The following is a 12,353-nucleotide window of genomic DNA, read 5'->3' as shown; positions in this document are numbered from 1 at the left end:
CTCGGGCGGATCTTTTATTCACAAACATGGGGGGCAGTGAGAGGCCAGGGATCCGTAGGCTGCTCCACAGAGCTCGGGTCCCGGAAACTGGAGAGGAGAAGAGAAGGTTGAGTCAGTGGCAGGTTTCACAGAGGGGAATAGAATGCACAGTAACTGTGTGAGAACCTAAACACTGAGAACCTAAGTCTGGCTGTCTAACATTACCAACCTAGACTGGTGAGGAACTGGCACAGAGCTCCGGGCGGGGCTGGCTCTTGTAGCCTCAGGAGATGATTGCAGATGTCCCACAGGTGTGGAGATAGGAGCTGGGGAACACCTGCGTTGAGGTGTGCTGTGAAGTGCTCTGGGAGCCTCTAGTGGCGCTGACGGGCACAGAGCAATCACAGCACATGTATGTGGAAGTGATGGAGAGCGAACCGTAACAATATTTCCCACTTGCCCTGATGAAGACTCTGTGAGTCGGAACATGTTGGCGTTGTAACTTTTGTAATAAAGTACCTTGATTTTATATCTACCCTCTCCTCCTTTTTTTACTTTTTTGAGTGCTCGGTTCGCCGCCTTTTCTTCAACATTTTAGTCCCTTTGATCTTTGAAGCGCCACTACTTTTGTGACCTTTTGCGCCTCCATTGAGCACCTACTGTAGTTGATTTTCTTTTTAACTGTATATTTAGTAGACTAAAATGTTATGATATTTAGTCGACTAAGACTAGTCTAAACCTAAAACCTTTGAGATGACTAAAAAAAACTAAATGGAAATCTATTCTAAAGACTAAAACTAAATCAGAATTTGTTGTCAAAATCAACACTGATCACTTGTCTCTTGTGTAATCTTCTGTAAATGGAGTCATCATCACCTGTCTTGATCTTCCAGGCAGGTACCGTACGGGACTCCATGTCCAAGTCCCTCTACAGCGCTCTGTTTGACTGGATCGTCTTCAGGATCAACCACGCTCTGCTGAACAACAAGGATCTGGAGGAGACCACTAAGGTAATATTGATCAACAACAAGGATCAAACAAAAAAGCTTCTTTTCCTGAACAATCAAGATACAGTACTTGAACGAACTGATAAGAAACCAGGGCGAAACAGCTACGACCCCCCCCCCCCCCCCCTACATTTGTTGTATGGAACATAGCCTCGAATTGCACCTTTGTAGACTAAAATGTGTTGTATGGACACAAAAAACGGGATACGGTATTTACTTTGACCCATACAAATCCCATAAAAGTGAAATAGTGAAATTTCAGGTTTGGTTTTTTACTCTCTGAGTTGATTTTGCACCATGGGTTTTACTAGTGTGTACAAGAGATTTTAAATCTTTCTTTATTTCTGCCGTCTCCTCCAGATCTTGTCTATTGGTGTTCTGGACATCTTTGGGTTTGAAGACTACGAGAACAACAGCTTTGAGCAGTTCTGCATCAACTTTGCCAATGAGCGACTGCAGCATTACTTCAACCAACACATCTTCAAGCTAGAGCAGGTAACTAAGTACATTTACTTTACTGCAGCATTACTTCAACCCACTACGGGCACATTTTTTACTTAAGTAAAAGTATCAATACTGCAATGTAGAAATACTCTGTTACAAGTAAAAGTCCGGAATTCAAAAGTACAAAAGTATAGGTATCAAAATGTCCTTCATGTTCCAAAAGTAGGACGTACTATACTCATTGTGCAGAATTCAAAGTTCTTTTGAAAATAGTCGATCTACAAGCTCACAATGTGTCGCATCGCAACACATTGTGAGCTTGTAGATATATATTCAAATGTCCGAAATGTACACAGGGCTCAAATGGTTAATGTATGTTTTGTAAAAATCTACAGTAACTATAGTAACTAAAGTTTTCAAATAAACGTAGTGGAGTAAAAGCACAATATTTGGATCTGAGATGTAGTGGAGTAGAAGTAAAAGTATTGGAAATTGGAAATACAAAGTACAAATACTTCACAATGAAACTAAGTACAGAGCTTAAATAAATATTCTTAGTTACTTTCCACCACTGTTGCTGTTGCATACTGTTCTGCTTCAGCGGGGATATGTCATATGTGTGACGTTTCCTAGGAGACCTGGGTTTGGTTTATGGAGGTTTTGACCGAGAGTCGACCCCAGCGCTCTGAATCGTATCTTGACATAGATCTACCGTCTCAGGTTTGCCACGGCCACTTCCAAGGAAATAGCTTACAATTACCACATAGTGTACATTCGCTCCATGCAGTGACCTTGGAAACAATGGTGGAAGTCTTAAGCACATTATGCAATGCATGCATCCATATATGACTCACCTCAGCCGCTCCCTCGCTGCTGTGACCACAACCACCGCTAGATTTATCTGTACATAAGTGGCCGGATTAACTTCAAAGGGCTTTTAGAGTCATGATCTGTAAGATCTGGCTCCAAGTCAAACACTGTGTATACCTTAACGGCGCTGGAGGAGCATGTGGTGACATGTCTGAGGGAACACATCCCTGACGGTCCAGGACACGGGGGAGGCCTGTAGCGTGTGTGCCCCCTAATTCTTCAGCAGTTTTGAACATACATTTTGTCACTTGTGTGTGTGTGTGTGTGCGCGTGCGTGCGCGGATATTCGGACAAACCAATATGCGCTGCACAGACTTTGTGAGAGGAGAGCATCAGAGTTGCATCACTGCATTGTTGCTAACTTGCTATGAGGAAATAGGAATGAGCTGCTCAGCCCAAAAATGTATTCATCCTATCTTGATTCCACTGATGAGGGCAAACATGTTTTATCAGTTCGGCTACAGTACACACTTACAGCATGTACATTCACACCTACAGTACACACTTACAGCATGTACATTCACACCTACAGTACGCAGTAAAATGTATGTCTTCAACAAAATGATGAAATCCACACTGAGAACGTAGCTGTTTAGAAGATTTACAGTACCACCACAGTCTTCTGCTGTTTGCCTCTAAATGATTGCTTTGTAGCAGTCGGGAGTTAGTAGTTTCTGACACAGCTGGGCTAGTTTGTGAGGGTGAATGATACTGATGGACTGATGGTATTCTGACTTTCTTAAAAAAAAATGCTTTACTTAGCATCACGTCACACCCATTAAAAAGTACTGGGGAGATTAAATTAATGTATAACAATGTAATTAGGTCATCCTCTTTGTTTGTGTTACAATAATGTGCCCTTGTGAGAGCAGCAGATAAAAGACCAGCTTGGACCTGATCTAGAATGGCTGTCTTTTGATCACTGGAGTTACTCTGTGAAAAGAGGCAGCAGCTTTTATCCAGCTCCGTGAAGACACCGTCACTGTCATTTATTTATTCATGACATTACTGGAAAGTATGTCAAATATTGAATTTGTATTCAATTCATGAAAGGTTTTTGAAACTATTTTGAAACAAAAATTATTCAAAACAAAATGTAGGAATAAAAATGTGTCTGCGACCAGTGGTCTAGATGTTTCTTCTGCCTCTACTTCAGCTTAGGGCTGTGTCACCATTATGAAATGTCACTTTTTTGTCATTTGCATGGGGCAGATATGACAGATATAACCCACAGAGCCTAGTCCCTCCACATGCCAGAATAGTACCTGGCTCTCAGTCTCGACATAGTAGTTCCGGAGTGGTTCCAACGGATTGTGTGGCCCTGGTCTTTCCCTAGTGGGTCTGATCGAGGGTAGCTACTGGGACGTAAGTCGGGACTTGATCACCCCGGCTGGGTCACCCGAGTGAGGGGTATGATGTTTGCGAGACCCGCAACCCCGATGACCTTGGGATACATCACTGAGGATAAGACCCAGTTGCATCCATGCAATGTATTTTTGTTCTGACAATTGACAAATAACCTGACATATTTAATAACTCTACAAGCACACATGTCACAAGCTTGTACACCTGCTAGTTACACTATTTTTGAAAATGTTTGAAAATATACAAAAAAAGAACATCAGCGTGGAAACGATTATGTATTATGTGATTATATGATGGAATAAGTGTGACAGGATCCATTTCAGCTCTTCCTGGTGCAGATGACACCATGCGCACGTGTATGCACTATGCACAGACACAATCATACTCAGCAGATGAGTAATTATACTGTATGTGTCCAGTTCCATAGACTTACTTAGCTCCATAGATAGATATATACTTAACCAAATTCCTCTACTTAAAATAGCAAAAGCATGGGATATTATACTAGTACTTAGCTGGAAATACACACGATTATAAGCTAATTTAAATGACAGTTTTCTATCTACAAGATGGGCATGTGCTGAAGCATATGATTTTCATTCCAGTACTGACAACAGAGACATAATCATGTTCCATATTAGGTGTGTGTGTGTGTGTGTGTGTGTGTGTGTGTGTGTGTGTGTGTGTGTGTGTGTGTGTGTGTGTGTGTGTGTGTGTGTGTGTGTGTGTGTGTGTGTGTGTGTGTGTGTGTGTGTGTGTGTGTGTGTGTGTGTGTGTGTGTGTGTGTGCACTTACACAGTCAGAGCACCAATTGACTTGTTTTGCAAAAACTGGGCCAAGCATCTTTAATATTACGTTCATAGGAGGAGTAATGTTTAATATTGTGTTCATAGGAGGAGTAATGTTTAATATTGTGTTCATAGGAGGAGTAATGTTTAATATTGTGTTCATAGGAGGAGTAATGTGTAATATTGTGTTCATAGGAGGAGTAATGTTTAATATTGTGTTCATAGGAGGAGTACCTGGCAGAGGGAATCACATGGAGTAACATTGAGTACATTGACAACTCAGGCTGCATCAACCTGATCAGCAAGAAGCCCACAGCACTGCTCCACCTACTGGACGAGGAATGCAAGTGAGTCTGTTTCCAGTTTGCCAGTTCAGCCTGATGATGTCCCTGTTTTGGGATTTGACACACACACACACACACACACACACACACACACACACACACACACACACACACACACACACACACACACACACACACACACACACACACACACACACACACACACACACACACACACACACACACACACACACACACACACACACACACACACACACACACACACACACACACCCCTTCTCCTCTCTAATGCCCTGGTGTCCCTCTCCTCTCCTCTCCTCTCCTCTCCTCTCCTCTCCTCTCCTCTCCTCCTGTAAGGCTGTTGATTTTCTGCACAACCTCTCTGGCACTTGGTTTTGAAGGGCTAGAGGGAATGTGAGTGAGTTTATCGGACTACGGTATACAGAACTGAATGCATTACATCACAAGATGTTATGTCAAAACTGGCTTTAGATCAGAGATTAAAGGTGGTTGCACACTGGTGTGTTTTTTCACTGCGTTTTGCGGATCCGAACGTGGTAGGCTATCACTAGCTGTCAGCCTATCACCGCACTAGACCACACGGCTGCGGAAAACGGGATCATTTGTTTATTTTTGAGCAGTGCAGCCGCTCCTAAGCACAGCTTTGTGTGTACTGTATGTCCGTTTAAGCACGGAATGTGTTGTGATGATCTGATTGGCTGATGACGTTATCAACATACATCATCATTATCATGATGAAAGCAGGCACCGCTCCTTCACACAAGTGTGATTTTCTTTATTGAAACAGTTCTTATTTGACTTATGTATATTACAGGCATTTTGCTTACTTTTTTCAGGGTTAAACGTTAAAGGTTAAAAATTGTCCAGAAGAGTCCAGAGATTTTTAAGTTGTGTGAATTTCTGCCTCTGTGGGGGGTATTTATATGCAAATATCATGACCAATGTCATTGCAAGAAACAATGAACATCAATGTTGATGTTTAGGTGAAAAAAGAACAGAAAGAAAATATAAATATAAATATAAATGTTGTAATAGCACAACCATGGGTCCTGCAGGGTTAAAACAGTGGTAAGAATGCGGTAGAGACAGGTAGGATGTGTAAATGACGTCACTTCTGTGCTCAATTTGTCCAGTACATGAGTGTGTCTGAGCGATGCAATGAACACACACGTGCGCACACGCACACGCACACAGCTAAAAGCATGTGTTCTTTCCTCCAGCTTCCCTCAGGCCACCAACCAGACTCTGTTGGATAAGTTCAAGAGACAGCATGAGGGCAACAGCTACATCGAGTTCCCCGCCGTCATGGAGCCTGCCTTCATCATCCGTCACTACGCTGGCAAGGTCAAGTATGGCATCAAGGTCAGTGATCACTTGTCCTAATGATCTTCACTTGAAAAGTCCACACAATGTAAACTAGTGCTGATTTTGACAGAAAATATTGATTTAGTTTTAGTTGTAGTCACGACTTTTTCACATTTTTATCATCTGAAATGTTTTAGTTTTAGTCTAGTTTTAGTTGACTAAATATATGATTTTAGTCGGCTAAATCTACAGTTGATTTTGTTGACTGAAATGTATTTTGGCGGGCCTTGATGGAGCTGTAATGCCTGATTTTACACTTGTTCGCATGCTAAAAATAGCCGATCTACAAGCTCACAGGGAGTCGCAGTGGCGAGCATGGAATCTTCTTTGGGTTGAGTAAGGACGTGCTGTGATTGGCCAGTAGCCACTTTGAGTGGCAGTCGGGGGAAACGCTCTCGCCAGAACATGATTTAATATTCTGTCCTTATCGGGTCGCAAATACAGACAAAATCAACACTGGTACCACCCGACTGTGAGGAGAATGTGATGATTGATGAAACATCAACCTCATTTACTTCTGACCATATTTGACTTAATTCTGTCTCCTCTCTCTCTCTGTCTCTCTCTGTCTCACACACACACACACACACACACACACACACACACACACACACACACACACACACACACACACACACACCCACACCCACACTCTCTCTCTCTCTCTCTCTCTCTCTCTCTTTCTCTCTCTCTCTCTGTCTCTCTCACAGGACTTCAGGGAAAAGAACACTGACCACATGCGGCCAGACATCGTGGCGTTGCTGAAGAGCAGCAAGAATGCGTTCATCTGTAGTCTGATGGGCATCGACCCGGCGGCCACGTTCCGCTGGGCCGTCCTCAGAGCCTACTTCAGAGCCCTGGTGGCTTTCAGAGAGGCTGGGAAGAGACACGCCGCCAAGAAGACCGGTGAGTACTGTCACCTCAGCCCCAGTTTAGGACAGACCAGGAGGTCACCTCAGCCCCAGTTTAGGACAGACCAGGAGGTCACCTCAACCCCAGCTTAGGACAGACCAGGAGGTCACCTCAACCCCAGTTTAGGACAGACCAGGAGGTCACCTCAGCCCCAGTTTAGGACAGACCAGGAGGTCACCTCAACCCCAGCTTAGGACAGACCAGGAGGAGGGAATCGAATCGATCTGGAATGGGCTCTGTGCACACAGAATGACTCTCCCTACTTCCGGGTTGCATCCCTACTTCCTTCACAGGTGTTACCGATGATACTAATGAGGCTCTGTTCAATTTAATGTACAGTGTTTCTCAAACTTTTTTGACCCCCATAACTGTACAGAGAGAGTGTTCAAATCTACTGGTAAGGGTCCATTTGGTTGTTTGCTTGAGTGGGTTCCGTTCCAAATGGTTAAATGTTATGGGGGTCCTTTAAATTAAAACGTTTGAGAACCACTGTACACTAAGTGTAACAGAGCCTTCATCAGTAACACCTGTGACAGAAGTAGGGAAGGGGCCTGGTAGTAGGAAGAGTTATTCTGTGTGGACTGTGCATAGCATTTTGCTGCAGTATCGTCAGACAGTTTTTATTAACTCTAATGTCTTATTAAGGAGACAACAGTTATTGTGTCTGTCCCTCTACCCCCGTTATTCAACACATTCTAATGTTGCATCAGTAGATTTTAGAAATGTTACCGAGTGTTGACTAGAGCTTAGACCTCTAACAAGAAATCTATCAAATTGGAAGGTACAGGTATGCTCTGTATGACAGACAACCTCTTGGTACATTTGGAAAGATAATGAATGTGCTGACCACCAATTTATTTTTAAAGGATGGGAGACATATTCTCCTTCATTTTTGATTGACTTTCTTTTTTTGATTGGCTCACTATTGTTTTTTTGAAATATTATTAATTATTATTATTTATTTATTTTCAGAAGTAACATGCCTGGCTCAAAACATGGGTGTGCCATTTATTTATTTATTTATAGCTAAAATATATTTGGCAGAAAGTAGAAACATTAATGAACCCAAACGTAATGTAAAGGTACAATACAGTATCACAACTATGTGTTGTGAAACGGGAAATGCATTTTGAAGTTCCCAGCCGCCAATCAAATTTATATAGTTAGTAAATCACAATAAGACTTTTCTGTTGCTTCCATCTTGATAGATTACTTGACCTCACCCATCTCTATTTCATCAGCCACTGTGCTGCAGTCAGCGGTGGAAAAGTACTCAACTGTTTTACTTAAGTAAGAGTATCAATACTGCAATGTATTAAATATCTGCTTGAGTAAAAGTATTAGCATCAAAATATACTTAAAGTACCAAAAGTAATGGAACTCATTATGCAGAAATCTCCCAGTTCAAGTTTGAAAAATCTAGTTAGCTAGATTTAGTAACTAGTAACTAGTTAGCTATAGTAACTAGTAACTAGTTAGCTATAGTTTTCAGATATTTGTATTGAAGAAACTGTACAATATTTGCCTCTGAATTGAAAGTATACTGAAATTTGAAAATAAAAACAAAAGAATTGTACAGTTCATGAGTAAAAGTAATGAGTTACTTTCCACCACTGTGCTGTGCTGTATAGTATGTGTGCATAGTGCTAGTAGATATGTGTCCTGTAGATCTTTAGGCCGTGCCTTGTTTCTCGTATCCGTCCTTAGGTCATGTAAATGTAATGTGTCGTCTGGTTTAGATTAGAGTTCTCAACGGGCCTGAAAATTAACCTTTATTTTCTGTATAATGTATGTAACCTTACGACCGCAAGCTATCATAAACCACTATAAAGGAGCACTTGACTTGGTCTACGGCATTTGCACTCAACCACTGAATTTGCTATGATGTAGATTCACGTCAATAGCTGCATCCAACACACGTCCAGACCGACTAATTAGCATACTTTTTTGGCCCGGCCCGGCCTGGCCCGAAAACGTTTGGTCGGGTATAGGATCCGGTTCGGGCAGAATTTGAGAACTCTAGTTTAAATCTGCACCCGTTGTATCCGTGGTCATGTGAAAATATCTGTCTCCTGGAGAAACCTTCCGTGCTTTGCCTCTTTCCTTTGTAGATCTTGTAGAAATCCTTCCACAAAACCCGAACGCCTGAACGAAAAATCAAACCCACTTATTTTTCAGTCGAGGAGATTCATATTCATCACAGAGAGTTATGCATTTTTTCCATATAGCCTCAATTATTGGCCTCCCGAGGCAGGGAGTAAAGTTATGAATGTACAAACTAATGTCAGATGATGGAAGGAAAACCCCCTAAAGCTGATGCAGTGATTTAATGTGGAAATATATCCTCTCTGAACTACAGTTCAGGAGACAAAGGAACAAATCACTGCTGGCCAAAAGAGCCTTTCTGTGTGGAGTTTGCATGTTCTCCCCGTGTCCCCTAGGGTACCTTCACAAAAAACATGCAGTAATGCTGGTCTCTAGACTGCCTCTCCCTGGCCAGCTGGGGCGCCTGATGGAGTGGAAAGGAACTGGTTGGAATAACGTGTTCCTTCCGGGGAATCTTGACCCCCTGTCAGGTGATAAGAAGCGGCCTGCTCACTCCTCATGCAATGATTAAATGAAGCATGAGCTCAGTTTGGGGCTTTCCCCAGGTTGGCAGAGGGAGAGTAGCGCCCAGGATTACAGCTTAGGCAATTGGCACCGGGTGAAAAATGGGTTGCAAAAATCATGGGGTAAACAATTTAATTAAATTTAAGTTTAATTAAAACTATTGAACATCAGCTACTGTACTTTCTCTCTGATGGTCTTGCACAGGTCAAAAGTAGGAATTGGAAAAATATCCCCAAAAGGTGGCACATCCAAAATGTCAAATAAATGGAGGACAAAGTAGTCACATTCCCACTTTTTTATTGGCACACACCAATAAACGATATGTATACTATATACTGGATTTTGGGTCTAGCACTCCACTGAGAAAACCTATTGCTGATGCTGCAACCTCTTTCTCTCATTACGTCTTGCACAGGTACCTCTGGTAGATGACTGCCTCTCTTGATCTCTCTTCGCTATATCTAATCTATCGTTTCTCTCTCCCTCTTTTCCCTTTTTTCTCTTCCCTTTCTTGTCTTTTCCTTCGTTCCTTTTATTGTTTTCTGTTTGTTTTTTTGTTTTGTTTTTCGTTTTGCTTTTCCAAGGGCATGATGACGCTGCTCCACACAGTGTGGCTAGTTTTAGCTTTCTGCATCATCCTGTGCATCAGAGAAGCTTAGCGATCCTGCAGAGGTGCAAGGAGGAGAAGCACAGTAAGGCTGCAGTCCCAAGAATGACCATGAGGGGGCACGAGGGTGGGGGTGGGGACCCATAGGGACGAGGTAGACCAACATCAGCATCTTTTAGTGGACACACTGTTGTCTAGATTCACCCAAAACCAAATACTCAAAAGGCCACATAGATGTATACAATGCTTTCACACATTATTAGAATCCTCATTCTCCATCTTTACAGGGGGTTCCAGGTGATCCCCAGCCAAATGATGGAGGGTTGCTTGGTACAGTAACCAAATGGACCCTTCTAGATCTTTAACTCTTGAATGGACCCGTCCATTTGGTTTCACAAAGTCTACACAATTAGAGAATGTAGAAGAATTGTCATTTTGATCAACATGTGCCTGTTATCTCTACTAATGGTACCAACATCGACACAGCATGGAATTGTGGGCAAAATCTTATCCAACAATAACAACAACATATTCTAAGTCTTGGGTCTGAGAGGCTAAATTTAATCAAATGTTGGTCCGTGGCTCAAATGCAGAATAAATAATGGACGTTGATGTGAACAGGATTGAAAACCACTGCTGTAGATAGATGCCTGTTGGTCTCCAATCCCGCTGTGTCTCCCTCCTCCCTCTCTTTATGCTCCTGCATGTCTGTGTGTGTGTGTGTGTGTGTGTGTGTGTGTGTGTGTGTGTACGTGCATCTGCGTGCGTGTGTGTGTTCAATCTGTCCCGCACGTTGACCACTAGCATGCTGCTCTGTCACTAAAATGTGTGTCCTATAGAACCAGGACCGTCCCACAACACAACTAACTGCATGGACCTTAAGCATGGGTCAGACCTTTTAACCCTTTGTTAACCCACATTGGTCTGGGGGGGTGAGGGCACAGTAACAATTCCAGGCGTTTATTTATTACAAGATCTCTTCCTTTTTATTCTAGTATTTGTAGGTCTATAAGAGCTATCTATGCCTCTTCATCTAGTTCTGTACAACAACACAACCCCCCGGGGTTCATTGAATGGACAATTCCGGATGAACGGTTTTCTTACCTTAATCTGATTACATCCAATAACGAGTGCTAGAGGTGAAGATTTACATAACTCCACCCAGATCGCACTGCAGCTCAGACCGTGCGCTAAACTAAAGGCCCCGCACACTGCTGCGTTTTTTCTGATTTTTCCGAAAAACGCGTCCAGTCCGCAAGGACCTTAAATCACTTTTATTGATCTCTCGATTGAAATAAATAAAAAATCTACACATCTCTCTTTCATAATGACCCTCCACAGTGTTTTGTCCCAAATGAGCTGCTGTAAAAAAGGCAAACTAGCATAAGTCACCTGTACCACTCGTTGTTGGATATAACACCAGATTAAGGTAAAAAAAAAAAAAAAAGTTAATCTCACAGCTAAATGTTTGAGTTAAAGTAACTCTGGGTGTATTGTAGGCTAGGTAGTGGGTCGAGTTCAAATGATGCTTGTCCACCAAGTAAACACTTAACTGTTCTCAAAACTGTTGTAGTGGAAAGGTAGTCTCGCGTAGCCAGACAACTATTCCACAATCTCTGAATGCTAGAGTCTGGAACTACACCTCCCGAAATCCCATTAACGGAAGCTGTCATATATTGTTTAATTTCCGTTTCTGCTAAGCAGCAAGCTATACATGCTTTAGATGATTGGAAACATTTCAATATTGTGGGAGGAAACAGTCTGGCAATGCGAGACTTGTGGAATAGGGTCCTAACCACTTAAACCCTAATATACTTAATTTACCTCAATAGCTAAAATAGGTCCGCTATTTCTTTGCCAAATGTTCACCTTATTTTTGCTGAATATTCACCCATTATCATGACATGTCTGGATTGGGGACACTAGGGTTCATGTGTCTAAAACCTTGCACTGATTTCAAATAGACTGGTGATGGTGTTTAACAGACTAAAGTTTGGGATACGATACGGACAATATATTGGTGTCACTAACTCCCCTCACATCCAACTGGAATAGTACTGTATGTTTACTTGTGGTGAAT

The 12,353-nt window shown here is 42.2% G+C and overlaps 1 protein-coding gene across 5 annotated transcripts in view; it reads left to right on the top strand.

The window, feature by feature from the left end:
- Positions 1-12,353, top strand: part of myo9aa (myosin IXAa) — a 141,138-nt gene that overhangs the window by 86,414 nt on the left and 42,371 nt on the right. For all 5 annotated transcript variants that reach the window (XM_079497070.1, XM_079497072.1, XM_079497071.1 and 2 more), the window contains exons 12-17: positions 873-989; positions 1,347-1,481; positions 4,679-4,800; positions 6,000-6,141; positions 6,855-7,050; positions 10,251-10,358. In XM_079497070.1, coding sequence (XP_079353196.1) covers positions 873-989; positions 1,347-1,481; positions 4,679-4,800; positions 6,000-6,141; positions 6,855-7,050; positions 10,251-10,358 — 820 coding nt within the window. The remainder of the gene's footprint in view (positions 1-872; positions 990-1,346; positions 1,482-4,678; positions 4,801-5,999; positions 6,142-6,854; positions 7,051-10,250; positions 10,359-12,353) is intronic.

This window comes from Electrona antarctica (genome assembly GCF_951216825.1).
Source record: "Electrona antarctica genome assembly, chromosome: 3".
Lineage (NCBI taxonomy): Eukaryota > Metazoa > Chordata > Actinopteri > Myctophiformes > Myctophidae > Electrona > Electrona antarctica.
This window is presented reverse-complemented; position numbering and strand designations above follow the sequence as displayed.